The sequence below is a fragment of the Tasmannia lanceolata genome, unplaced genomic scaffold (genome assembly GCF_043159265.1).
Source record: "Tasmannia lanceolata isolate RefF3 unplaced genomic scaffold, GAP_Taslan_0.1 ptg000006l, whole genome shotgun sequence".
Taxonomy (NCBI): domain Eukaryota; kingdom Viridiplantae; phylum Streptophyta; class Magnoliopsida; order Canellales; family Winteraceae; genus Tasmannia; species Tasmannia lanceolata.
Genome location: NW_027518683.1, coordinates 28,655,992 through 28,681,080, shown reverse-complemented (window position 1 = coordinate 28,681,080; position 25,089 = coordinate 28,655,992). Strand labels below are relative to the sequence as shown.

At 38.3% G+C, this 25,089-nt stretch overlaps 1 protein-coding gene and 1 long non-coding RNA gene across 3 annotated transcripts in view; one reads left to right on the top strand and one right to left on the bottom strand.

The window, feature by feature from the left end:
- Positions 1 to 14,043, top strand: part of LOC143880208 (uncharacterized) — a 19,542-nt gene extending 5,499 nt beyond the window's left edge. The window contains exons 2-3 of the long non-coding RNA XR_013251591.1: positions 11,512 to 11,670; positions 13,385 to 14,043. This is a non-coding gene — a long non-coding RNA (uncharacterized LOC143880208). The remainder of the gene's footprint in view (positions 1 to 11,511; positions 11,671 to 13,384) is intronic.
- LOC143880207 (Tetratricopeptide repeat (TPR)-like superfamily protein) lies at positions 13,155 to 25,089 on the bottom strand. 2 transcript variants are annotated; one of them, XM_077383020.1, is made up of 2 exons: positions 22,889 to 25,089; positions 13,155 to 13,663 (listed from the first exon to the last, which is right to left on the bottom strand). In XM_077383020.1, the coding sequence occupies exon 1, from the start codon at positions 24,741 to 24,743 to the stop codon at positions 22,932 to 22,934; it is 1,812 nt and encodes a 603-aa protein (XP_077239135.1). In that variant the 5' UTR covers positions 24,744 to 25,089; the 3' UTR covers positions 13,155 to 13,663; positions 22,889 to 22,931. The 2 variants fall into 2 exon arrangements, with proteins under 2 accessions (XP_077239135.1, XP_077239134.1); XM_077383019.1 differs by lacking the exon at positions 13,155 to 13,663 and adding an exon at positions 14,347 to 14,628.

Genomic DNA, 25,089 nt, shown 5'->3' with positions numbered 1-25,089 from the left:
CTCCGAGACATGCATGATTAGATAGATGTCTTCTCGGAGATATATGTTCCCATTGCACATTACTTTCACCCAAAACTCTTCAAAATCAATAAATAAATGGCATAAGAGACCAGGTGCTTGCACTTGGGCGGATGAGGTGCTCTTCGGACCTTCCAAATTCGTAATCAGGCACGAACCTTCTTTTATATCTCTGGTTATCCATTGCAACAGAGCATAGTATGGGATCCAGGGCCCACTTCCTTGGATGGCGACTCTTCTTTGTTTAAGGTACGTCTCGAATCCGGGCTGGTCCCCGAATTGAGAGGTATCTCACTGAAATTCCAAGGGTGGTCCCGAATTGGCAACAAATGAGGAGTGAAGAATTAGGTTTCTAACAAGTTTTAACTCTTTTGAAAACTCAAACCCAATTTTGGAAATTAAGTGATCAACAATAAAATTCAAGCACACAAGTTAAATCTAAAGTGCAAATGCAAATAAAGAGCAAGAGTAAAAGAGATTGCACCCGAGATTTAAAGTGGTTCGGTCCTCCAAACGTGAGGCATACTCCACTCCACCAACCAAACCCGTTGATGGCTTCACTAGGGATCGTCTTAACTTCGGCGAAGATCAATGCCGATTACAATTCCAACCGCCTTTAACCTTGGTGGCGATCTTCACCACGGAGAGTGGGCTACGCTTCTCCGAACACTCGCCCAATAGAAAGTTCTTGACTAAGAAAGAAAGAACAAAAAAATCCCTCACAAGGGTTTACAAGAATTGTAGAAGATGTACAAATTGAGCCTATGATCCAAATCCTAATCTTTAGAGGATGAGAGGCATAATCAAGTTTTGATTCACTCTTTGATGTTCAAATGAAGTTTTAGAGTGCTAGGATTGATGGTTTGGAAGTTTAGAATGCCCATATATATAGGAAAACCAAAATATGACTGTTCAATGGCATTGTTGTAATTCCAGGAAAAATCGCAACGGCTAAAAATCCGACCGTTGTAGTGTTCTCGGAGTTCCGAGAATTCTCGGAGTGCCGAGAAAAAATCTCGGAGTTCCGGGAATACAAACAGAAGTTGGAAAAAATTCTACTGGACCATTTCTCGGAGTTCCGAGAATTTCGCTCGGAGTTCCGAGAAGCCTATGTTGAGCAGATTTTCACTTCATGTTTTTAGGCTTCCAACTTAACACCAAGTTGGGATTGCTATGAGGGTTCCAAGGTGTTGGAACTCCACAAGAACAATCACTTAGTTATTTAGGGTGTTTGTTTATTTGCTTAATTATGCCTCTAAAATCTAAAACTAAGATTGGATCTTTTACAATCTAAATATGACTTTGGTCTTCAATGGATTCTTCAAGTCTTCATTTGTCTTGGACTACGATGTCTTTGGCCTTCATGATGTGGTCCAAAGAGATCTACTTGGCCTCAATCCAAGCAATGTTGTCTTAGCACCAATGTGATCTACATCTTAGACAATCAAACACATTAGTGATCATAAATCACTTGTGTATTGGAATCATCAAAATAAGATGGGAATGCCAAGGTGGAAACCATTGGGCTTACACTCACCTTATATCACCACTCATGCTGTGAAAGGCATTTTTTTTTAGAGTTCCTTGGTAAAGCTCTCCATTCACGTGGATAATCTAGAGACTTTCTGGGGGCTCGTCCCCCGCCTCTCTCGGATTGGGGTCCACAGCCCTTCACGATCTGAACATGTGTTGAGAGATAATCCGACAGTCATCAATAGATCACCTCTCGCTCTCCATTTGTAGCAAATCTCATGATTCATTTGGCCATGTCAGCCGAAGTCGTTAGAGATCGGATCTCACGATCACATGATAAATACATCAAACTTCGACTGGCGCATAGACCGAATATGGCTTTGTTAATCTCTTAACCAACTGGGAAGTGCCACGTAGGCCTTACACCAATGTAATATGTATGATCCCCTTTTTAAAGAGGAAGAAAAAGTAAACACACGTAAGAATTCTCTCTGGTACATGATCTCCATCTCCATCTTCTCCGGCCAATTTCCGATCGGTAAAAGTTACATTTTCTAGATAGTTTAGTCACTGTAATCTTTTCTCATCTTAATTGCTGAATTAAACACCGATTTCTGGTCTTAATAGTAGAAATGTTTTAGAGTTTGATTTACAAGATCTTTCGTCTCCTCATGTAAATACGCAGGATTTTTGCTGTAAATCTCTATCGACCGTCTGATCCTAGAACAGGAAATCAACATTAACAAGGATGATCCTAACCCTTCGATCTGTAGAGGAAGGATATATTATAGAGACCTATAGGATCATCCTATTGAGATGATTTTCGGACCACATTATATTTATAATGGGGCTGAATATATGATGGTTTGGATCATCAAATGCAGTGGGCCCTATTTTATTTTTAAAAAAGTGTGTATGTTATGTAGACACTAGATAAAAACTCCTGCATTCCAAGGAAAATATGAGCGAAAGTACAAGTGTGGTCCATTGTTCAATGATCCAAACCATTCATCTGTTAGGCCTTGCTAACCCACTTCCACTCCACGATTATAATTCTCTAATTTCTATTTCTTGAATGCGTAGTGAGAAAATATAAAAAATTGTCTATATTAATGGCAAATTCAAGGGTTAGAATTGTCCATCAGGAGTTGATTTCAATGCATGGCCCATCCATTACAGGGCCTAAAAGATGAATGGTTAGGATCATTGAAGAAGTGGGCCCCACTTGTCTACTTGTTCATTATTTTCGTGTTAAAGATTTAAGCCCTCAAAATCATCATTAGACTTATGCATTGTTACTTTTCATAATAAAATTGTTCTACCGAGTTTATCTATGTATACAATTACAATCATGTGTTTCTCTCTCTTTGATTTTCTATGACACGTGAGATGTGTTCACTGGAGTTCCTTACTTCTGGGTCCTAGGTAGGAAATATGGAATTCAAATTCCTTGCAAACTTAAAAAAGTTCAAAGTGGCGAACTAGACTAAAAATCTCATTATTCTACTGGTTGTCACTTGTGCTGAGATCATCTCCTCAGGTTACTGTGGCACCAACAGTACCTCAACAACCTATTCCTCCTGTTCAGGAAACCATACCATTTCAACCCACTAACCAATCTACGGCTCAGCCTTTGGACCCATCCTTAGAAGAGCAGCATGCTGATGAAAATCAGCCCCTTGCGCAGATAGTTAAGAAGTGGGAAGATAAGTCTGCTAAGGTTAATCAGGACCTCAAAGTCATTAAGCTTCAGAGATCAGCAGGAATCACCATGCGAGATGTCTCTTTGTTCCCCGATGTACAACTTCCCACCAGCTTCAAGTGGCTAGATATTAACCAGTACGACGGAACCAGCTGTCTCATATGCATCTCACAGTGTTTGAAGGCATGCTCCGATCACAAAAACTGTCTCCAGAACAGTTAGCATTGGTCTTTCGGATGTCCCTAAAGGACGTGGCACATAAATGACTTTTGAATTTGCCTGAGTTACCGACTATGGGTTGGGATCGCATAATGAATGAATTTATCAAACAATTTTCTCATGAGGACGAGACAGAAATCCTTCGCCGAGATCTCCAGTCCACTAGGCAAGAGCCCATAGAATCTTTCTCAGACTTCATAAAGCGTTGGCATCATAAGACAGCTCAGATGCTCAAACGACCGTCTAAGGAAGAGCAGATAGACATGATGCAACAGAACTTAATCATTTCCTTCCAGCGCCCTATGGCCGCCCAAAGTTTCTCAAGTCACAAACATTTCATTGACACGAGCAACAAGATAGATGATTCCATGGCGAGAGGACTAATACCAAGATCAGTACCAGGGTTAAAGCGTGCATACTCCAAGAATCCTGAATCAGGAACAGAAGTAAACAACACTTCAGCCAAGGTCGAAAAATCGGAAGAAAAACCGTCACCGCGGTCCCACAAGAAATTCTCCACATTACCATCTGACCTGGTCACTGTTATGAGGGTTCTGATAAGAACAACAAGCTCACTCCTCGTACACCTCGCCCTCCCCCCAACCCACTACCAATAAACTACAGTGAGTGGGAATTTTGAAGAAGCGTGCATACTCCTAAAAGACCAGACTGATTTTTAAAGCTTTTTGAAGGTTTATTTAAATTCAAATGGATTATAGATTTTAAGACACCCTACTTGCCCTAACTAAATGCAAGTTAGCCCTAAACTAAAGTAGGTGGTTCCTGTATCCTATGTGTAACTAGGCTGTGCGTCTTAAGGAAAACAATGGGCTATCTAACGCATCCTATTCTAGTCATCAATCGGCGATGTAGATCACCGCCAACTGATCGGACGGAGGCATAACAAACTCCTAGCTAGGACAGACTCTTAACTCTAAAACAAACACAAAACACCCAAAACAAACACAAACAAAGCACACAACATATCAAGGACAAACTCATAACTCTAAAACCTCCTATCTAGGACAAACTCCTAATTCTAGAGGAAGATCTTTTCGAAAATAATATTTTGAAAGATTTTTATATTTTTTTAAAGAGTTTAAATGATTTATTTACAAAGTTTGACTGGACTTGGGATAAAAATCCCAAGCTGCCTAAGTACCTCGTGGAAGAGGATCAAGCCCACATAGTTCCGAAAGAAAATTTCCTAATACGCTCCTAAAAACTTAACATTTTAAATGGTTTTGAAGTTTTGATATTTTTAAATTTTTAAAATGTTTTTCAAGTACTTTTGAGTTTCAAATTTCTGATGTTTTTTTGGATTTTTAAAATTTCAAGTGTTTTTAGATTTTTTTTAAAAATGTTTCACCTTTTTGGTCAAAGGCCAAAGGGAACACACAAAGCAACCCCCTATGGCAAAACTCTTAGGGCTAAAAAAGAAAACCCTAAATAAATAAACTCACAAAAAGTGAAATGATCCCAAAATGAGTAAACTAGTGTCCCAACTATGAAAACCATGGTAAGATCCCAAGCAATTAAACTCTAATAATACTGATATAGTCTCAAACAAAGATAAATAGCAAACACACTAAATGACAAACTCCTAAGATAGAAGACAAACTAATAGTCTATGAAATAGACTCCTAAACAAACGACACTAAAAGAGGTACAGGTAAGTCAAAGTATGACTAACACTCTATAAGGGGGTGCAAATAAGTTCAAGACCTCTAATAACACTACCAAAGTAAGTGCAAATAAGTCAAAGACTCTTATAATGCTACCAAGAATGTGGTGCAAATAAGTCTAAGACTAAAAAATGGGTAAATAAGTCAAAGACTTGCTAATAACGCTACTAAAAATGTGAGCAAATAAGTCAAAAACTCGCTAATAACACTATCAAAGAATGGGGGCAAATAAGTCAAAGACACAAGGGTGCTACTGAGACTGGGCAAGTCTCCTAGACACAAAAATGGGCTCCAAGTATCCCTATTTATCATTGCCCTTGCAATGATAAATAGGGACAATGCAACTAACAGACCAAGTTGGTCTTCAACTAAAGGGGTGCAACTTATGAGACTTGAGATAGTCTCCTAACATAAGTCATTAATGAGACCACAATGGTCTCCTAAATGGGGCTCTAGATGACTCTTTCATTGCCCTTGCAATGAATAGAACTAACTATCTAAAGGTGTCTAAAAGACTGGGCTAGTCTACTAAATAAAGAGGGGAGTGCTACTAGGACCGAGCAAGTCCCCTAAGGATGGGCTTGGGTTAACACCTTCATCGCTCTTGCAATGAGGGAATGATTAAAGAAAAATAATAATGTGTGCAAAATATGTAATCAATGGGCAATGATAGAACCGAGAGGCCAGAGATGTAAGCAATAGATCAGAAAGATGGAATGAGACATGGCATGTCTCCAAGAATGAAACTCGCAAGATTTGGAAGGTTTAAACATGTTTTAGAAGTAATCCTATGAGTTTTAGATGCTAAGTTCTCATTTAGCTCAATAACCGGAAGAATGGAGCAAGCTTGTTCGTGGTGTGTCTCTAGCAAGGTCCTAGCAACTTTTAATGCTTAATTTCAACTTCTTTTAGATATTTTCAGCATGTTTTATTTAGGTTTGATCATGATTAAATCATTTGTTTGCATACATCATTGATTTCAATCATTTAGCATTGAAAATGTATTGAAAGCACACAACATGCAAATTCCACTAAAAATGCACAAAAAATAAAAATAAATCATAAGAATTACTCTATATTTATGATTTATAATCTGCTAGCATGCTCAACATAATAAAAAACATCAATTTGAATTAATCTAAGCTCAAAACAACCTTAAAAAAAATCCACAAAACATGCAATTTTCACCAAAAGGGTAAAAATGCTAAAAATTTCATGAAAATTATTCAATATATGATTTAAAACTTGTTAGCACGCTCATCATATCCAACCATAAGCATTAAAAATGACTTAGGCCCAAAATAGCCTTGAAAAGCAATAAAAGGCAAAATCACAACTAAATAAGCAATTTCACAAAAATGTCCTAACAATGGCAAGTAAATCATGGAAAACATCCAAAAGATGATTCATGACTTGTTACTAAACTCAAAACATCAAAAAACAACCCCTAAAAATGGTTAGAGCTCATGTTGTCCATGATTTACAAGAAATTGCATAGCTATGTTATAGTGTGAAAATGCAACTTTGCATTAAATTTCGGACCCCTCAAACATCAAAACCATAAAAAAATCCTACTAATCAAAATTGTAGATCTCAACATAAATGACATTCTCTCAGTTCAACACTTCGTTTGGATCCGCCTAGAAGTGGCTGGAAAATGGCCGCTTCCAATCCATCGTCATTAGACATATTAGTGTTTCAGTTGAAAGTTCGCGCTCAGTTTTGACACTCAAAACATCATTTTTGTAAAATTTACTCAATGACAAAGTTTTAGGAAATCATTCAAGGAGCAACTTTGTCTTCTATGGCTCGAGCCAGATCCGGCCAAAAGCTCCTCAAAAATAGCCGACCATCTGCTGTTACGGCAAATAATTTTTCCAGAAAACTGAAATTTTAAAAGTGATTTTTTACACACCAGACACTGTTTCTGAAAAAATGAACAGATTAACAAAGTTTTAGAAAATTTTGTGGCGAACAACTTTGTCTTCTATGGCTTCGGCCAAATCCGGCTAGAAACGGCCCAGAAGTTACTCGACGCAATAAATTTCCAAAAACTTGAAAAAATGAACATATTGAATGGCTGAACTTAAAAAGAGCATAACTCTCTCATCCTTTGGCCAAATTTAGGCCGTAATATGCCAAAATCAAAGATCTCGACAAGCTCTACAACTCTTATGTAAAGTACAACACAGTTCTAATAGAATTTTAGTAAAAAACTCAAAAAAAAAACAAATCTGGACAACATGTATTTTGAAGTTTTCATCATCTTACAAGAGCATTTCACATCAAAACCTTAGATCTATCATGAATTTCACTAGATATTCACATTACACATATATTAACACGTATATTTTTGAATTCTAAAGCCTAACACATCAGATCTAAAGATTTTCACAAAAATCATCCAAGAATTCATTTTAACCTAAATTTTCAGCTGAAATCTTAAAATTGGCATAACTTCTTCGTTTCTTGGCCAATTTGGGCCATTATACTCCAAATCGAAGATCTCAATGAGCTCTACACCTCTACGTTAGAAAGTTCCACGAATTCCAACCAAAAATTGATGAAAATGACAAAAATGAATCTGGACAGCACCTATTTTTGCTATTTTCACATCGAAATTCAACTAGAACTTAAAATCTGAAGTGGATTGCTTTAGATCTTTATATAAGACATATTTTTAAACATATTTTGGTAGATTTTAGCACTAGGTTGCTAGATCTAACTATTTTTAAGCATTTTCCACTTAGATTTCTCATTTTATGCTAGATTTTCAAAGAAAACTCAAAATCTACTCACCTTTGATGCAAAAAATCAAAAATTCCGGCCAAAATTGAGTAGATCTTGAAGCTTTTGATGTGAATTCCAGCAGCCTTGAGCTTCTCTTTTGATTTCCTCCATTGCTAGCTCTTTTTCTTTTTCTTTCTCTCTTTAGAAAGCTCTCTCCGTCTCTCTAAAATTCTCTCTCGTCTCTTTCTAAAAAAAGATTAAAAACTCTAATCTTTTTTCAAATGAGAGCCCAAATGTTCTATTTATAGAGTTTAGGCATAATTTTTTACCCCCATTAGTTGCTAGGGTACCCCCAAAATGTGATATTTTGATTTGGTTTTTTGTTAATTAGGGTGGTCTAAGGTAAAAGCTTTTTGAAAAATTAACATAAACTATTCCCCCTTTGGTTACCCTAAGACACCCCATCTTAGGTATTTTAAATATGGTTTTGCCGCAATAGGGGGGTCTCTGAAGAAAATAGGCCAAAAATTAATGTGGGATAACTCACCCCCTTTTAAAGATAACTTACATCCTAAGCTATGTTTTCTTAGTGTAATTAACTAAATCACCCCCCTTTCACTCTAGTGTAAAAGCTAGCTAGATTAATGGCTAATACACACCCCTATTGCACCATTTGCTCTAACTCGACTTGTCTTATTAGGCATTTTTCCTCGGATTTTGACAGAATTTTGAAGGGACCTTCCTGGGACCCTAATCTACTCTATGGAGAAATTTGGGGATCTAGATCATTGATTTGATGGGGTTTTCATTCAATCAAAGCAATTAGGGGTTCGGTCAAAATGGGATGTCTACAATGCCATATTAAGAAAGTATCGTAATCTCCTCTCGCCTACACCATTCTACTCAGAAGTGTACGCGCAAGAGGACTGATGGAGAATACCATTGGTGGATAAAAAATTGCGAAAGTCAGTAAAGAAGCACTCCCGAGCATTATGAGTGCGTGGACATTTAATAGTACAATTGTATTGGTTAGTAATCTCAGCATGAAATGTGTGGAAAGCATGAAAGACCTCGGAGCGTTCTTTAAGTGAAAATAACCAAATCATACGAGTAAAATCATCAACAAAAATGATAAAATATCGATACCCATTAAGAGACGTGGCCCGCGAGGGACCCCATACATTTTAGTGCACTAAATCAAAAGGACGCGAGACTCTGCTAACAACTCTAGAGGGAAAGACACACAACGGTGCTTCCCAAGTTCAAAGAACTCGCAGTGAAAGGTCTGAACAGAAGAAATGGCTGAGGACTGCCAAAGCTTCTGGATAGATGGGTGGCCAAAACGGCAGTGCCACAAATACGAAGCGATGGAGCTATGCAAAATAGGGCGAGGGGGCCACAATCGAGGCATAGAGGCCATCAACCTCACGACCCGAGCCAATCGTCCTCCCAGTCGAGAGATCCTGAAATACAGAATAAGAGGGAAAGAATGAGTCCGAACAATTAAGATGTTTAGTAATTTGACTAACAGAAATCAAATTAAAAGGAGACTTCAAGATACATAGCACTGAAGATAAAGTAACGCCAGAATTGGGTGAAAGGGTACCAATACCAAAGATGTGAGTAGTGGTCCCATCGGCTAGAATAACAGAGTGAGAAGCACAATGAAAGGGTCGAAATGAACTAAGAGAAGTAGAATTACCAATGAACTGGTTCGATGCCCCATAATCAATAATCCAGAAGCTGGAGCGAGTAAGAAGGAACGCAGGTGAACTATGTGGCTGTGCAAAACCCGCTATCGGAGGGCGACTGCTCAAGCAAAGAAGTTGAAACTCCTCATAGTCAGCCCTAGAGAGAGTGAAAGTATCAGCTGATGTCACTGAGACGGCGATGGAGGATGTCAAAGCATAAGGAAGACCAGTGGTGGTGAGATGCGCCAAGCGGGAGGTATGGAGCTTAGGATGAAGCACAAAGCACGTATCAACATAATAGCCCTTTCTCTGACAGTGGGTGCAATAAGGGCAGCCACGCCTATCAGTGCCACGACTCCCACCAAAATCTCTGCCACCACCACGGCCTCTACAGCCTTGACCACGGCCAAAAGTAACGCCTCCATGGCCAGATCGATCACTGTTGTCATGGGCAGCCAAGGCAGACCTATCAACGGGGATAGTAAAAGAGCAATCATTGGGGATACACTGCTAGGCACAAGAGTACACCTCTATGAGAGAGGGAATGGATTCAGAGCCAATGATCTACTATCGGAGATGAACGGAATTAGGGTCTAAGCTGTCAAGGTAGTGAACAACACGGAGCTGGTCCCGCTATCGGGCGAGAACTGTGAGGTCAGTGGTGAAGGGCAAATAAACATATCGAGCTGCTGGAAGAGAGAAACAAGCTGTCTGTAACGAGCAGCAAGAGAGGTATCACCATGCCGGAGACGTAGCCACTCAGACTAGGTGGCACAAATGCGAGTGAGATTGTCAACCCCAGAGTAAAGGATAGTAGTATGCTCTCAGATTTGCTTGGAGAAGCCATGCTCTGCCAGAGTAGGGTGCGAATCAAGGCATCATCTTGCTCCCACCGAGCATAGGAAGGATCCGTGGTAGAGGGAGGATCGTGTCGCATGAAGCTAATCTTGCACCGAGCAAGGAGGTAGGTCTCAACCGCCATTTTTCCAATTCAGATAATTGGACCCATCTAGTTTGACGGTAGTCATATGTGGGAATGGGCGAGGCTTGGGTGAGGTTTGGGTGTCGAGTGGGGGGCTAGGTTAGGATTAAGGGTTTTGGGGATGAGAAAGAGGGGAAAAGGTGGAGGTGTGGGGAGAAGAAGGTGGGAAGAGGGATTTTCTTCCGGTGGTGGTCCCTAGGGCACCACAACCCTAGGGCTCTGATACCATATTAGAAGAGAAGATGTGAAGAGAAAGGTGTGAGTTGGAGATTAGCTCCCCCTCACGTATTTATATAAAGGAGAACATAGTACACATACCATCTTTCCCTTTGGCACATATACACTTCTAACAAGTTCTATCGTGTGATATGGAGGACCTCAATATCTTGCAAAATGAAAAAAGCGATCTTGTTTTTACTAAAGATGTACTTCTTCTTCTTCTTTTTTTCATATATCTTAAGTCATAAATCTTGATAAATTTCATTGTACAACATTAGTCAATCTTTTCAAGTGGATTATGGTTGCTTCCAACAGCATTTAGATTCGAACTATCCAGATTTTTCTTCTAAAAAATTGGATTTTCTTAGTTCTTACCACTAACTGGGGTGGAGATGGGGTGGGATTTCACTTCATCCATAACTTCGTAGTTTTATTTGAATCTTACCACCAGTTAAAGTTAACAAAAAAGTTTCCCCTTCCCTATCTATTTCTGATTGCACCTCTTGCTAGAACAGTTTTGATTCTCCATTTTTTATAACAGGCTTTCAAATATATAATTTCTGTTGGTGTCTTTCCATTTTAAGAACTTCTCTTCATCCGATAGCCTTTCATCACTCATAATTTAAAAAAATATTCACAATTTCAATTCCTGATTGCACATCTTGGTTTTCATCTGCTGTCATATGGTTTAATCGGAACCTGTGTTTTCCCATGCACCTTCTGCTTGAATAATTATATGCTTTTAATTGTTATAACAGTTCTTTTACCGGGAGTGTAAATGTAATCTTGCAGTTATACAGCACAGTGACACTGCGTCATGGAGAGAAGAAGCATTACAACAACAAGGTTGATGTCTACAGCTTTGGTATTGTTCTATGGGAGTTGTTAACCAATCCTATGCCATTTGAGGGCATGTCCAACTTGCAGGCTGCATATGCTGCTGCTTTTAAGGTAAATCAAATTATGCATATTTTACCAGGCAAATGGCCTGTTATTAGGACTTCAAGTATATCCTTTTTCTGTATAGCCAATATGTGATTTTGAATTCTGTTTCATGTAGGAAAAAAAAGCAAAGAGAACAATTATGTTTTATGTAGAACAAAACAAAGAGAATATGTAGTAGGCCTCTTGTAGATGGAATTTGGGTCTTCTAAATAATAGAATAGGATAATAGTATGACGTTTAAAAAGTATTATTGCAAGTAATGATGAACCTCTTCAGCTCTGGACCATATCCAAGAATGACACATTGACTGTGCTAGAGGAAATTCTGGTGGCAATGCACAAAACATAAACAAAAGACAAGATGGTACAATCAAACTCTTCCAAATCGACTTTCTATTCAGCCAATTCTACTCACCACACGTAGGAGGGAACCAACATCACACATTGTTTTGAAAATTAACCCACAAAAATAAAGCTGAGAATCTGTTTGAAAATGTACCAAACATCATACAAAACAAGGCAAATGGAAGCATCTAAGTGTAGAGCTTCAGAACTACTTCAAGACGTTGATTATGAGTAGAAGTTTGAAATAAGGAGAAAAGGATTGAAGAGAAATGATTTCGGAATAGATGAAGAGATAGCAATATTTCCTTCCCCTGATTTCTTGTATTAATAATACTTGAAAGGAATTGCAGTAGCTCTCCTCGCTAGGACCTACAAGCTATGTTGCATGAGTACATATACGAGTGTCACTATCCAACATGAGTAGTGAGTGTCGGATTTGGCTAACCTCATAACACAGGATTCGTGGATTCACCAATATATTTTAATCAATTATGATTTTTTTAAGAGAACGGTTTCTACACACAAGTGTAGATATTTTTTAAATAGGTTAAGTGTAATGTATTGGGAATTTTAGTAGGTTAAGTGTAATGTTTTTTTTTCATATAAAACTTACTATTAAAATAGATAAAACTCAAATCATGTGATAATTGTAAATTTGTTATAGTATTTAGAAAAAAATAGATAAAAGTGATCTAGAAGTGTGCAGTGAATCCAAAGTATCGGAATCCGACATGTGTTCGACATGTAACATAGCCTACAAGTAACAAAAGATACACTTCAGGGCATACCCTTCATTGTTTCTATTTTGTCAGTTTATGTATTCCATAGCCACATGCATGCGCCATCATTTGAGTGATTTTCCAAGAAATTTCTGTATGAAGATACTGAAGATTGACTCGTCATTTCAAAAAAAATAAAATACAAAAAAGATCTGGAAGATGGAAGAGGTCCTCTTTCTTCTGCAACTTTTCATCATCAATCCACCCATCTCAAGTTAGCTTTGAAAAATTCACTAGATCAGCTGGGTCTCACCGGGTTGGCGTGACCGCTTGAGTCTACTTCGACAATATTTATATGACTGAATCTCAGAGAAGTGAAAGCTTCTATTATTCATGAGATGGATGCCAGTAGATGTAAGTCAGAAATGGTGGATGGTAGAATTAGAAACTTTCTTTTCATGTATTAGACAAAGAGTCCCTCCTAACTAGTCACCATTTATACAACTATTATTTTGAATTGGAATTCAAACAGTAATATTGGAAGCTTGTATTGAAATCATTATATATCTCTATATCATTAAGATTATTACTATTGATGTGTTAGTATTATAACTTTTTTCTGGATTATGTTCTCATGATCTTTGTTTCTTCAAGCAGCAAATAAGGCCAAGTCTTCCAGAGGACATGCCAGAAGATCTTGCATTTATAATACAGTCGTGCTGGGTCGAGGACCCTAATGCCCGCCCTAGCTTCCGCCAGATCATTCGCATGCTCAACACATTCCTCTTCACACTTCCAGTGCCCTCACCGCAACCCGATATTGTAGACTCACTACCGAGTAATGTCATCATCCCGATATTGTCGAAGATACATCATCCTTCAATCAAATTGTGATTAATCTCCTCAATCATGATGATTAGATTGGTTGCTTCCTGTCTAAAAAAATGAAGGATCATATATGAAAGAGGCAAAAATGTAAAGAAAAATAAGATTGAACGAACTGTCTCTTTCCCTTGCATTGCATGTGAAATGTGCTACCAATAGATAAAAAAGAAGATTGGAGATGATTGCATTCCATCACATAAGACGATCGGCTAACTATATGGCAGATAGTTTAGCTCGTGGTGGTGTGGGGAGGCCGGGGTTGGCCACGTTCGATTTCCTCCCCCATTTTTGTAATTTTTTTTTACTTCTATTTTTGTTATTTTGGCTCCTTGTAATTGTGGGCTTGACTGTCTCGGTCTGCCCTTTTCTTTGAATGAAATTGCAACCATTCAAAAAATAAATAAATAAAAAAGATGATTATGTTCGAGAGATACGTAATATATGAGAAATAGTATATGAAAATAAAAATGATATTCTTACTCCCTTGCTTTAGTAATGAAATTATGACAGTCTTCTCCTTAACTGATACGTTTCTTGTTAGCTGTTAAAGACTTCTAGTTCCCAAAATGGTAGCCTATAGCCAACTTACAAACTATTTAATAAAGTCTAGAGTATGATTGTTAAATAAAGGAGTGTAGATATCATTTCCCTTGTGCAACCTCGGCTTGATGACATGTTGTGAATGTAATTTTTTTAATAAATTTCTTAACATTTCAAAAATATAACAATGGATGAATAATAGGTAAAAATTCAGCCAACGTTCAGTCTCATATAAATCTTGGCTCACAGAAGCAACCAAAGAACAATGGGTAAAAAAGCACCCTCCCTTGGTACCTACTACTTTTGCATAACATAAGTGACATCAATCAGGGAATATTAAGAAAGTGGTGTGTTGCGAGATGAAAAATATTACAGACCCAAACCAACTTATTTGCCTGAGCATCTCTTTCGAGGTTGTCCTGAGGAGAATGACATCTCTAACATCTATCAGGCTCCGGTTTTAAGCTCTCATTGCACTGCCAAATAGGATGATTGTTCAACAAGTTGTAGTAAATAAAGCACAACAATGGTATTGCAAAGTAAAGATGTGTGTCGTGCCTTACACCATATGTGCATCACTGTCTTGTAAGTAGATTGCTTTGGCAATGATATTCCTTTTTTTTTATATACAAGAACCCCTCCAACAATCTTTTTGCTTCTAGCAAGTAGAAATCTTTATTGAGAAAAAATAAAAACAACAGAAAATAAGCAATTACACAAGGTGTAAAGATTGGCCGACATGGATAGAAGACCTAGCCACACCCCCTTTGGCCAACAAGTCAACCTACACAGTGGCACTGTGAGGGAATGAAGTGGAAAAAAGGGGAAAAAATGAATGCTACAAGAAAATCGAGAAATTATATGGTACCTGGCCGTGAAATCCCGTGTGGGCAGTACCACAGACGTACCTCCCTTGATGTTTGATCCAAAGGCAGCCTAAAAAGTGAGCTGCCGTTGGATCAAATATCAAGGGTGGTACCACGCACACAGGACTTGACGATCAGGCACCATATAAAAACTCCAAGAAAAACACTATCTAATCTCATTGATAATATAAGAGAATATCCATTGTCTTATAGAATCACCCTTAATCAACAATGTAGCATTCGAAGGAGCGCCCTTGAAAAGCATCGGGTTGCTAGCAAAACACACACACAAACACTAGCAGGGCACGGATGGCCGAAAAACACACCACCATAATTAAATTTTAGTAGGTTTTCCTGTATCACATTCTACTTCAGGATATAATTCTATGAGAATGATGCCCTTGGCGGTGTAGCCCCAAAACTCCCTTCACACTCTTACCTCAAATTACGATTAGGATCTTAATGTCCCTAACAATCCATGTCATAGTGATGGTCACCATCCACAACAAGAGAGAAGCCAAAGTAACCAGTCCCCAAGTGGGGCCCAAGTGAAACATGCCATCGATAAGCTCACGAATTGATGAGCAGGCCCATTATTAGGGTCAAAGAGTGTCACATTGTCATGTGTCCCAACTTTCAATAAAAGAGAGTACACATGTACGTGTTGTAATGTGGTAATAGTGTCATGTGCCCAAAGAGGAGCACCCAAGTAGTTATATCCATCCCTCCTCTCTTAAAAGAGGATATGTGTTGTAAAATAGTAAGAGTAACAGATGTCCAAAAGCGAGCATACATAGTAGTTATACACATCTATCTTCTCTCAAATTACAGCACCTTCTAAAATTGTCAAAGCACACACCTAAGATTATGTAGTTGCATAGTCGACACCCGTACTATGAAGAATCCTTCAAACAATTCAGTGTATTGCGCGTTGTGTAAAAATCTATTAAGGGTTTCACCAACAAGATTGAAGGGGAAGGACGATAATGGATCCCCTTAAGCATCTTGAGCCTTAAAAAAAATCCACAACTATCCTATTGATAAGGATAGAAAAGTTGATTGAAGTGATTCATCCCATTATCTATCCCTCCATTGATATCTGAACCTCTTCCTTACCATAAGGGAATGAACAAAATCCCATTTCACTAAATCATATGCCTTGTCTACGTCCACTTTGCAAATAACCCTCAAGCTAAGGGAATGAACAAAATCATATGCCTAATTTAGAGTCATGGTTTTAAATTTTCACCGAAACCGACACAAGATGACTGAAAGGTTTTCGTTACAATCCACCACCGAAACATATACCAAAACTGAAACTTTAAGTGTATGAGTGATATATTATATCAATATGTATTATATAATGATACTCATATGAATTACACATAAAATATGGTGGCATGAATTATGTATAATTATTTATATGAATTACATATGAAATGCGGTACATGCTGAATTATTATACATGCGCGACAATGCATGCCACTAGGTGTTCGATATTGTCAAACCATTATAGATGGATGTCTTGCTTATGTGATGGTTTCTAAGTGTTTCCTTTTGCTTATTCTAGCATTTCCCAAAGTTCCATCTTAAAATTCTATCATTTGTATCCATCCTTCCATTGATATCCGAGATGGTCGACTCCAAAGTACAAACGAGAGGAGAAAGAGAAAGAACAAAAAAGGAATAGCAATCACGGAGGAAGAAAATCAAACTTCTCCTCTCCACTCCTTGACAAGCAAGGCTATCCGTCATAACATTAGCCGACCTCTTTATATAGTTGAAGAAGATTGAAGACTTGCCTATCCTATCTTGAATCTCATCAAAGAAATGAGCAAATCTCGAAGGAGGGACAATCGAGCCTCTCAACCATCGGATTACATTCAAAGAGTCACCTTGCACAATCGTCTTATCCATGAGAGCTCTCTCTAGACATTTATTCCTTGATGAGCTGCCCTTACTTCCACCTCACCCGCATCTGCCGTCTCTACTGGGTCTGAAAAAGCCTAAATGATGGCGCCACTTCAATCCCTAAGAACTCCCCCGGTACCTGCTGGTCCAGGGTTACTCATGCTCGATCCGTCAAAGTTTAACTTGAGCAATCCATCCAATGGAGCCTCCCAAGCTAGAGCCCAAGATTCCTGTCTCTCCACACTATTGCATACCTCCCTCCAACCCTCGCAAAGACCACAAGCCGAAGTAAATCTAAAAAAGGAAGGGTTCTCACCCATGCGATAACCAGCGTAATAACTTTGACGAACAATAAGTATGAAGATTTTGCCACACCCTCAAAAACTCTATCATTTTTTTTTCCATAATACCCAAATGGATGTGATGCAGAACAATACCAAATTTGGGGAAAATCCTACATTCCTAATGGGATTAAGACTTTAGGACAGTTTAAGGCTTACGCCGAAAACTAAAGGAACACTTAACAACTAACCTATGGTTAAATTAACGTCAATTAATCTATGGACATCAGCAATAATTAGACCTAAATAGCATAAATAATTGTAAAGATCATAATTAAGCATGAACTAAACTTTATACAAATCAATCACAACGATAAATATCCGTATGATGAATTGATAATGGAAGGATTAATTCGAAATTAGGCTTACGCATGCAACCAATTAAAAGAACAAAAAGATAATGTAAGGCCTATCAATTAGATGTAACAAAAGCATGAGAAATTAATAATAATCAATGAATAAAAACAGAAAAAATGTCCAGCAGCAGGAATTGGGTCAAAACAGTCCAGATTTAGGTTGTAGGGGTATTTTGGTAATTTCTGCAAATTTGAAAATTGAAGGAAACTGCTGTCCAGATCTTAGGTAAGGGTTTAGGTAGGTAAAAGAAAGGTAATTCTAGGGTTTAGGTTTTGATTTGATGGTGGATTTAGGCTATGGTTCTTTAAAAAAGGTTTCCGGGCTTGAAAATGGTAAAAACTTGCAATAGGGTTAAAAAATGTTTGAAAGTTGAGATTCTTGTGAGTTTTAGGTGAGGTTTAATCACTAAAACAATCGCTCAAAATCTCAAAACAAGATCTTGAAGAAGAAGGGAGATCAAAGGATTTTGGGTTTTTCTAATTTTACGGTTCAAGAACAAAGAAAATAGAAAATCTGATTTACTAACCTTGTTTGTGCTGATTTGATTGAAGAAAATTGAAGAGAATAGATGAGAGATGAGAGAAGATGGTTCCAAACCACAAGAAGAAGAGAGAAGAAGAAAGCCCAAATTTTCAGCTTCAAGCAAAACGTCAATTCTATTCAATATTCAAAAAGTCCCTTACATTGCTTTCATAAGATGTATTTATAAGAAAAAAAACCTTAGAAGATAACTTAAAACCTAAGCAACTAATCTTAACCATTCATCGAATCCAAAGTAAGCTAAAAAAAGTTAAAAACTTACCTAAAATAGTAATCCCGTAATAAACCTATATCACTTCCTAAAAACACTCATAACTTGCTCAAATCACATCCAAATCATGTGATCTTAGGCTCATTAGATAGGTAATTGAAAAACCTTTCTAATAATACCAAAAACACGTCAAACGGATGAGATTTAATACCTAAAAAGTAGGGTACAAATAAAATGACGAAAATATAAATTAATAATTCAAAAAAGACACCCATGTCTGTGGCCCATGCTAGAGTCTCCACCATCAGTCTCGTCCACGTTTGCGCTTGTAAACCTTGAACCCACGCCCATTGTTAATGTCCCCATCAGGATGCAAGAAGACAGGTATTCCAAATCACCTTTCCTTTTTTCCTCCATGAAGCAAGAAGAAAGGTATTCCAAAGCACTCGTATGCTTCCATATGTTTTCGTGATTTTAAGGATTTCCCCTAAAATTTACAAACAAAACTGAAACGTTTCTGTTTTCGTGGCAACTGAAACCAAAATTTTAAACCTTGCATAGAGTCACTCATCGGGGATAAGAACCCCATTTAGGATTTGACACCCCTCAACAAAAGCCCTTGGTTTATGAGACACTACCTCCCTAATAATACTTTACTAGCCAAAATTTTTGTAATAATTCTACAAAATGCTCGCTACCAAGCAAATGGGCCGATAAGCCATTGTCTCCTCCGCTACCACAATCTTAGGGATGAGGGTGATGGAAGATGTGTTGAATCTGCATGGTTTTCAATTTTGGTTAATGGTTCTCCTCAGGGGTTCTTTAAATCTTCTAGAGGTTTGAGCCAGGGTGATCCTCTCTCTCCTTTTTTATTTGTTATTGTTGCTGAAACTTTGAGTAGATTGATGGCTATTGGAAGTAGCAAGGAGTTATTCCGGGGTTTCGTGGTTGGGCGTGATAGGGTGGAACCTGTTAAAGTATAAAGGATTAAATAACGCCATCTCCAACAGCTTAAGCTTTTGGAAGAGCAAATGTCCTGGGTTCAAAACTCCTTGGTATTAAAAATCCATGTGTAATGGCCAACCCAAAAGAGGGGCCACATGTGCCACATGTACGCCAACCCTAAAAACAGGGGCCACACATGAGGGGGAGTGTTAAAGTATAAAAGATTACATAACGCCATCTCCAACAGCTTAAGCTTTTAGCGTAATTGGTTTTTTCACACAACCATATCTTTGTCCTCGCCAAACATATTTGTCTTAACTTCCTCTTCCTCAAAAAGACACTAAATCTTAATTGCACTATCTGATGATGGGGCCAAAATGCTTATACCATCAAGGGTGGGTGATGGGGATCCATATTTAGGATTCTGAGTGTTGCAGCAACGAAGGAGACAAGCTGTACAAGATTTTGGCAAAGGTGATAACTAATAGAATTAAAGGAGTTATGAGAGAGGTTATATCACCTTATCAAGAGAATATAAGGGAGGGATCATGTCTAAGATTGATATGGAGAAAGCTTATGACTGTGGATTGGAAGTTTTTGGACTTAATTCAAAAGAAATTGGGTTTTAGCAGCAAATAGAGAAGTTGGATAAATTCTTGGGCTTCCATGGCTTATTCTCTAAAATGTAAATGGAGTGCCAACGGGCTTTTTCAAAAGCTCAAAAGGACTTCACCAAGGGGATCCTCTATTGCCATATCAGTTTATATTAGTGACCAAGGCTCTAGTTGGATGTTGGAAAGGGCATCAGGAGCAGCTTTGGTGGGAAGATCCAAAGTTGCCCTCTATTTCTGACTTGCAATTCTCAAATGACCTCATTTTACTGTTCTTGAATAAGTATGTTGGGGAAGTCAGGAACGTAAGATGATATTTCAATTGTTTGAACTGGTCTCGGGCCTAAAGATAAACATTGGAAAAAGATTTATCATAGGCACAAATACTCCGGAGGAAGAGGTCAAGGAGTTGGCAAAAACATAATGAGCTGCAGATTTTAAATCTTCCGATTACACACCTCAGATTGCCTTTAGGACCAGGTTTTCTAGCTCTGCTGAATCAAATAAATGAAAGAATAGAAAGGAAATAGCCGACTGGAAAAAGAAATATTTATCTTCGGGTAGTAGAATCACTCTTATTAAGGCGGCTCTGGCAATTCTTCAAATATAGTTCGTCACTTTTAAGCTACCAATGAAGGTAGCAAATAGGATAGATGGAGAAATTACAAAGAGATTTTTATGGGAAGGAGGGGAATCAAGCAAAAGATTGAAGCGTCTAAGGAAGTGGGAGAAGTGAGCAAACCAGAAAAACATGGGAGGCTTGGAATCGGTCAGTTGAGATTGAGAAACACGGCTTTACTGGGAAAATGGCACTAGAGAACTGAAAAGAAAAAAGATGTTTTATGAAACACAATCACTGGGGGGAAATGTGAGAAGGAATGGGGGAGGGTGAGTGTAGTAACCCACTGGTAGGCAAATGTTTGGGAGTATGGCGGTCCACCTGTTCGTCAATGTTTAAGCCCAGAGTTACAATCAAGGCGGGGAGGAAGGTACTAGATTCTAGGAGGAATTATGGTTAGGAGAGTCTCCGTTGTACCTTCCCGAATCTATATTTCCTAGCAACCAATACAGGGGTGACAGTTTGTGACTACTGGGGGGTTATCCCTGGGGACATTAGACTAAGAAAAAACCTGAAACAAAATGAAATAGATGACCTTTCAAACCTTTTAGGAATCCTCAGCAACCTTTACCTTTCTAACCATGTACAGGAAAGGGTTAGGATACTGATTTTCAATGTACTTTCTCAGTTCATTCTTTGTTCCAGGATGTTCTTAATGGAGAAGGCAAATATGACAGTGCGAAAATATGGGAAAAAAAAACAAACCAAAGCCTTGTTCCGCCAAATGTTGTTGCTTTCGTGTGGATGGCAGTGAGGAAGAAATTAAACACACAAGGAAGGCTCAAGCAGAGGCTCTTTAGACTTGCAAATAGATGTGTGGTGTGCAAAGGAGAAGAAGAAAACATCGATCATCTATTTTTCCATTGTGACTATGCATTCACAGTTTGTAGCAGGATCTTACATGACTTTGGGATTGCTTGAGTCTCTCACTCTTTTAAAAAATAAGTTCCTAATAGGGGAAAAAATACTTTCTGCGAGGCTGGGAAGACATTGTGTAAATTAGTACCTTACGCTATAAGCTGGAATCTCTTGAAAGAAGATATAATCAAATCTTCAATGAGAAAAGCAAATCATTGGGCTGTGTCACACTGGATCTAAAAGTGGATATAATTGCTTGGGCTTAAGCCAGTCAGTAATTTCGCTCATATGCTTCATTCGAGATACTAAGGAACTATAGGAAAAGTATTTGAAAGGGGGACATAAGACAAAGGCCAGACTCAAATGGTTGCCACCACTGATCAGATGGTCAAAGATGAACTTTGGCGGAAGTTGGTTGGTTGGTTGGGTTAACCGGGGTTGGCTGGCACAGGGAGGGAGAGTTTTCCGCAACTCAAATGGGATCGTCATCAAAGTATTCAGACCGAGTGATTATAATTCTAATTAAGCAGAATCTAGAGCTTTGCAATGTGGGTTGAAAATCTTTTCTGGAGCTTTGAGTGGGAATCTGATAATAGAATGCGGCTCTTCTAACATGAATGCATGGGAAAAGTTTACGGCTGAACCATGAAAGCTAGCCGGGATCATCGGAGATATTCAAAGATCTGTGTAATGATTTTCAGCCACAGATCAAGCATAGGCATAGATCGACAAATACATTGGCATAAGAACTAGGAAAATAAGGGACTAATAGCGACAGGCTAGTTATGGGAGATTCTATCCCATTAGAGACCCAAGGATATACTTTGGAGACGTGACTGCAATCTGGTTGCTGCAGCATTGGGTGTGTATGATATCAAATTATGGTGTTTTCTCGTCCTGTAATTTTTCTTTTAATAAAGTTACATTAACATTTCAGAAAAAATAGCGAAAATGGTAAATTTGCAGCAAATTTTTAGGTTAAATCAATTGTTTCTCTCAAACAACATATTTCTCAGTTTTGAAGAGAATGCAAAGTTGCAAGAACCATATCTAAAAACCCTGATACTGTTTTGGTAACAGAAAGCAATGGACTTCATAACATTTTCTGTGATTAAATCTAGAATTTTAAAAAATCAAACCCAACCAAGGTAAAAAGGAGTTGAATTGAAGGAGTCAATGATTGATGCGTTCAATCTATCATTAACTTGGGCACATCAAAGGAGTTTTGCAAACTTTTGATAAACTTGGTAGGGAAAAATTTAGACTCAAATGAGAACACGACCAATGCAAATACGAGTCACAAGTCGATCATTGACTTTGGGAGCTTTTAAACAGTGATTAAAATTGATGCAATTGCATGTAGTAGTATCACTAAAACTAAAACATCTGGACAAGTGATCATATATTATTTGATAAAGATAGAAACTTAAATATATGATAAAAATAATACAAAAAACAAGAAAAAGAAAATCCATACATTTTGTTTGGAGGCAATGAGGATCAACATGACAGAAGACACTTCAATTTGTTTGCAAGATCGTCTCTAGACAATCCTCAATTTGGTAGATATTGTCTCGGCAAAGTCTACTGACCAGCAAACTACAAACATATTCTCCAAGAGTGTAACCCATCCCAAGCATAGCATCTAAAACGAGCATGGCATCATCGACTCGATCTTCTAAACTGAGGCATTCTATTAATTTGTTAAAGGTCTCGTCTCGTGGTTTTAACTTACTTCTTAACATTTTTGTCAACCAATCTATGCCTTCAGTCGAATTACCTTGTTCACAAAATCCAGTAATGATATAATCATGGGTACAGACCAATGGCTCAAGACCCCTATTTAGCATGTCGTTCAACAATATTATCGCTTTTTGCACATTCCCCTCTTTGCAAAGAGCTTGGATAAGCGGGGTGTAAGAGGAGGTTAAGGGCTGCAAGCCCATTCCCAGGAGTTTGTGATAAATACTCAGTCCCTCTAATGTTTTCCCACTTGTGCAAAATCCTTGTATCAGAGTAGTGTATGTAATCGTATCCCGATCAATACCCTTCTCCGCCATTTCTTCAAACACATGGCATGCTTCATCCATCCTACCTAGCAAACACAACCCGGCAATCATTGTATTACAACTCACTGTGCTTTCTCTGTACCCTCTATCACACATCTCCTTATACAGCTTTTGGGCCTCCACCATATCCCTCATCTTACAATATCCATCAACAAGGACATTATAAGTGTATTCGTTCGGAATCAATCCATTCTGAATCATTTCATGCCAAAGCTTCCGTGCATTCTCGATCCGACCCATCTTGCAGAGCCCATCTATCATAGTAGTATACATAACCACATCAATAACATACCCTCTTCCCTTAAGATCATTAAAGACCCGAAAACCCTCGAAGCCCATACCGTTCTCAAATAGCCCGTAGATAATTCCCTGATAAGTGAAAACATCTGGTAGGCAGTTTTTCGCAATCATCAAATGGAGAAGCTCTGAAACTCTACTATAATTCCCTTCATTGGAGAACCCAGATATCAATTTGGTAAACGACACAACATCCGGTACATTCCCATTTTGTAAAACCTCCATAAGAAGCACATAAGCTTCAGACAATTTCTTCTCTTTACAGAAAGCTCGAATAAGATAACCAGCGGTTGTAACATTGCCCACAACACCAGACTCAATCATTTCACCATAAAATACCCATAAAAGATCAGTCCTGCCAATCCTAATACAACCCATAAAAAGCTCATTCCAAATAGAAAGACTCAATGAAAACCCAAGCCTTTTCAATTCGGGAAGCGAATTTAAAACCTCCTCCATCTCCCCATCTTGACAAAGGCATTTGATATAAGACTCTAAGAAAGTGGGTTCTGTTTGGCTTTTCATCGAACACATAACAGACATTGCAGGTTTCCATGCTTTTGCCTTAATCAAAGTGTCAAAAATGTAATTTGAAGTTTGGGAATTGGGTGAAAAGCAATCCAATGAACAGAGAAAGTGGAAGAAACGGAAGGAGAGGAATGCATTGTTTTGGTGCTTTAAAATCTCACGTATGAAGTTGGGGTCAGAGAAATTGAGAGAAGGAAAATCAGAAAGGAGGGTTTTTTCCCATCTGGGTCGGATTCGAATTGTGTTACATAACTTTTTTGCAATTTCTGTAAATGGGTTTTGGTCGTTGGATTTGATGGAGAGGTGGGTTTCTTCTCTTATTCCTCCTAAGATGGCCAATCGTCGGGTTTGATTGAAAGTGTTTGAGTTTTGAAGTTTACAAGCTTTTCCACGAAGGGAACTGACTAGGTTTACCATTTCATTTAGCCGGCATTTCATTAGAAAAGGATCGTGCAAAGGATGTGATCTTGTGTTGAAGAGAGGGGCAGATACTTATCAAATGGAGTATAATAGTTATCAGGAAAAAGCATTGAAACCCTCCAAATCTTACTCACCGGCACGAAGTTCATCCGATCTGTATTGATAAATATGCCGAGGATGGAAACCGGTCCACTGTGACCTCTCCGGCTCTAGGAGGAAAAACTAGTGTTTTCTGTTCTATTGAGGGTAAGGAGGAGAGGGTAACCAGTTGGGCGATGATATTTTCACCCCGTACGCATTCACCGCCTTGGAATCGTGATTTGAAGTCAAAAGGCGTTAAAGTTGCCCACTTCACGTTATAAAG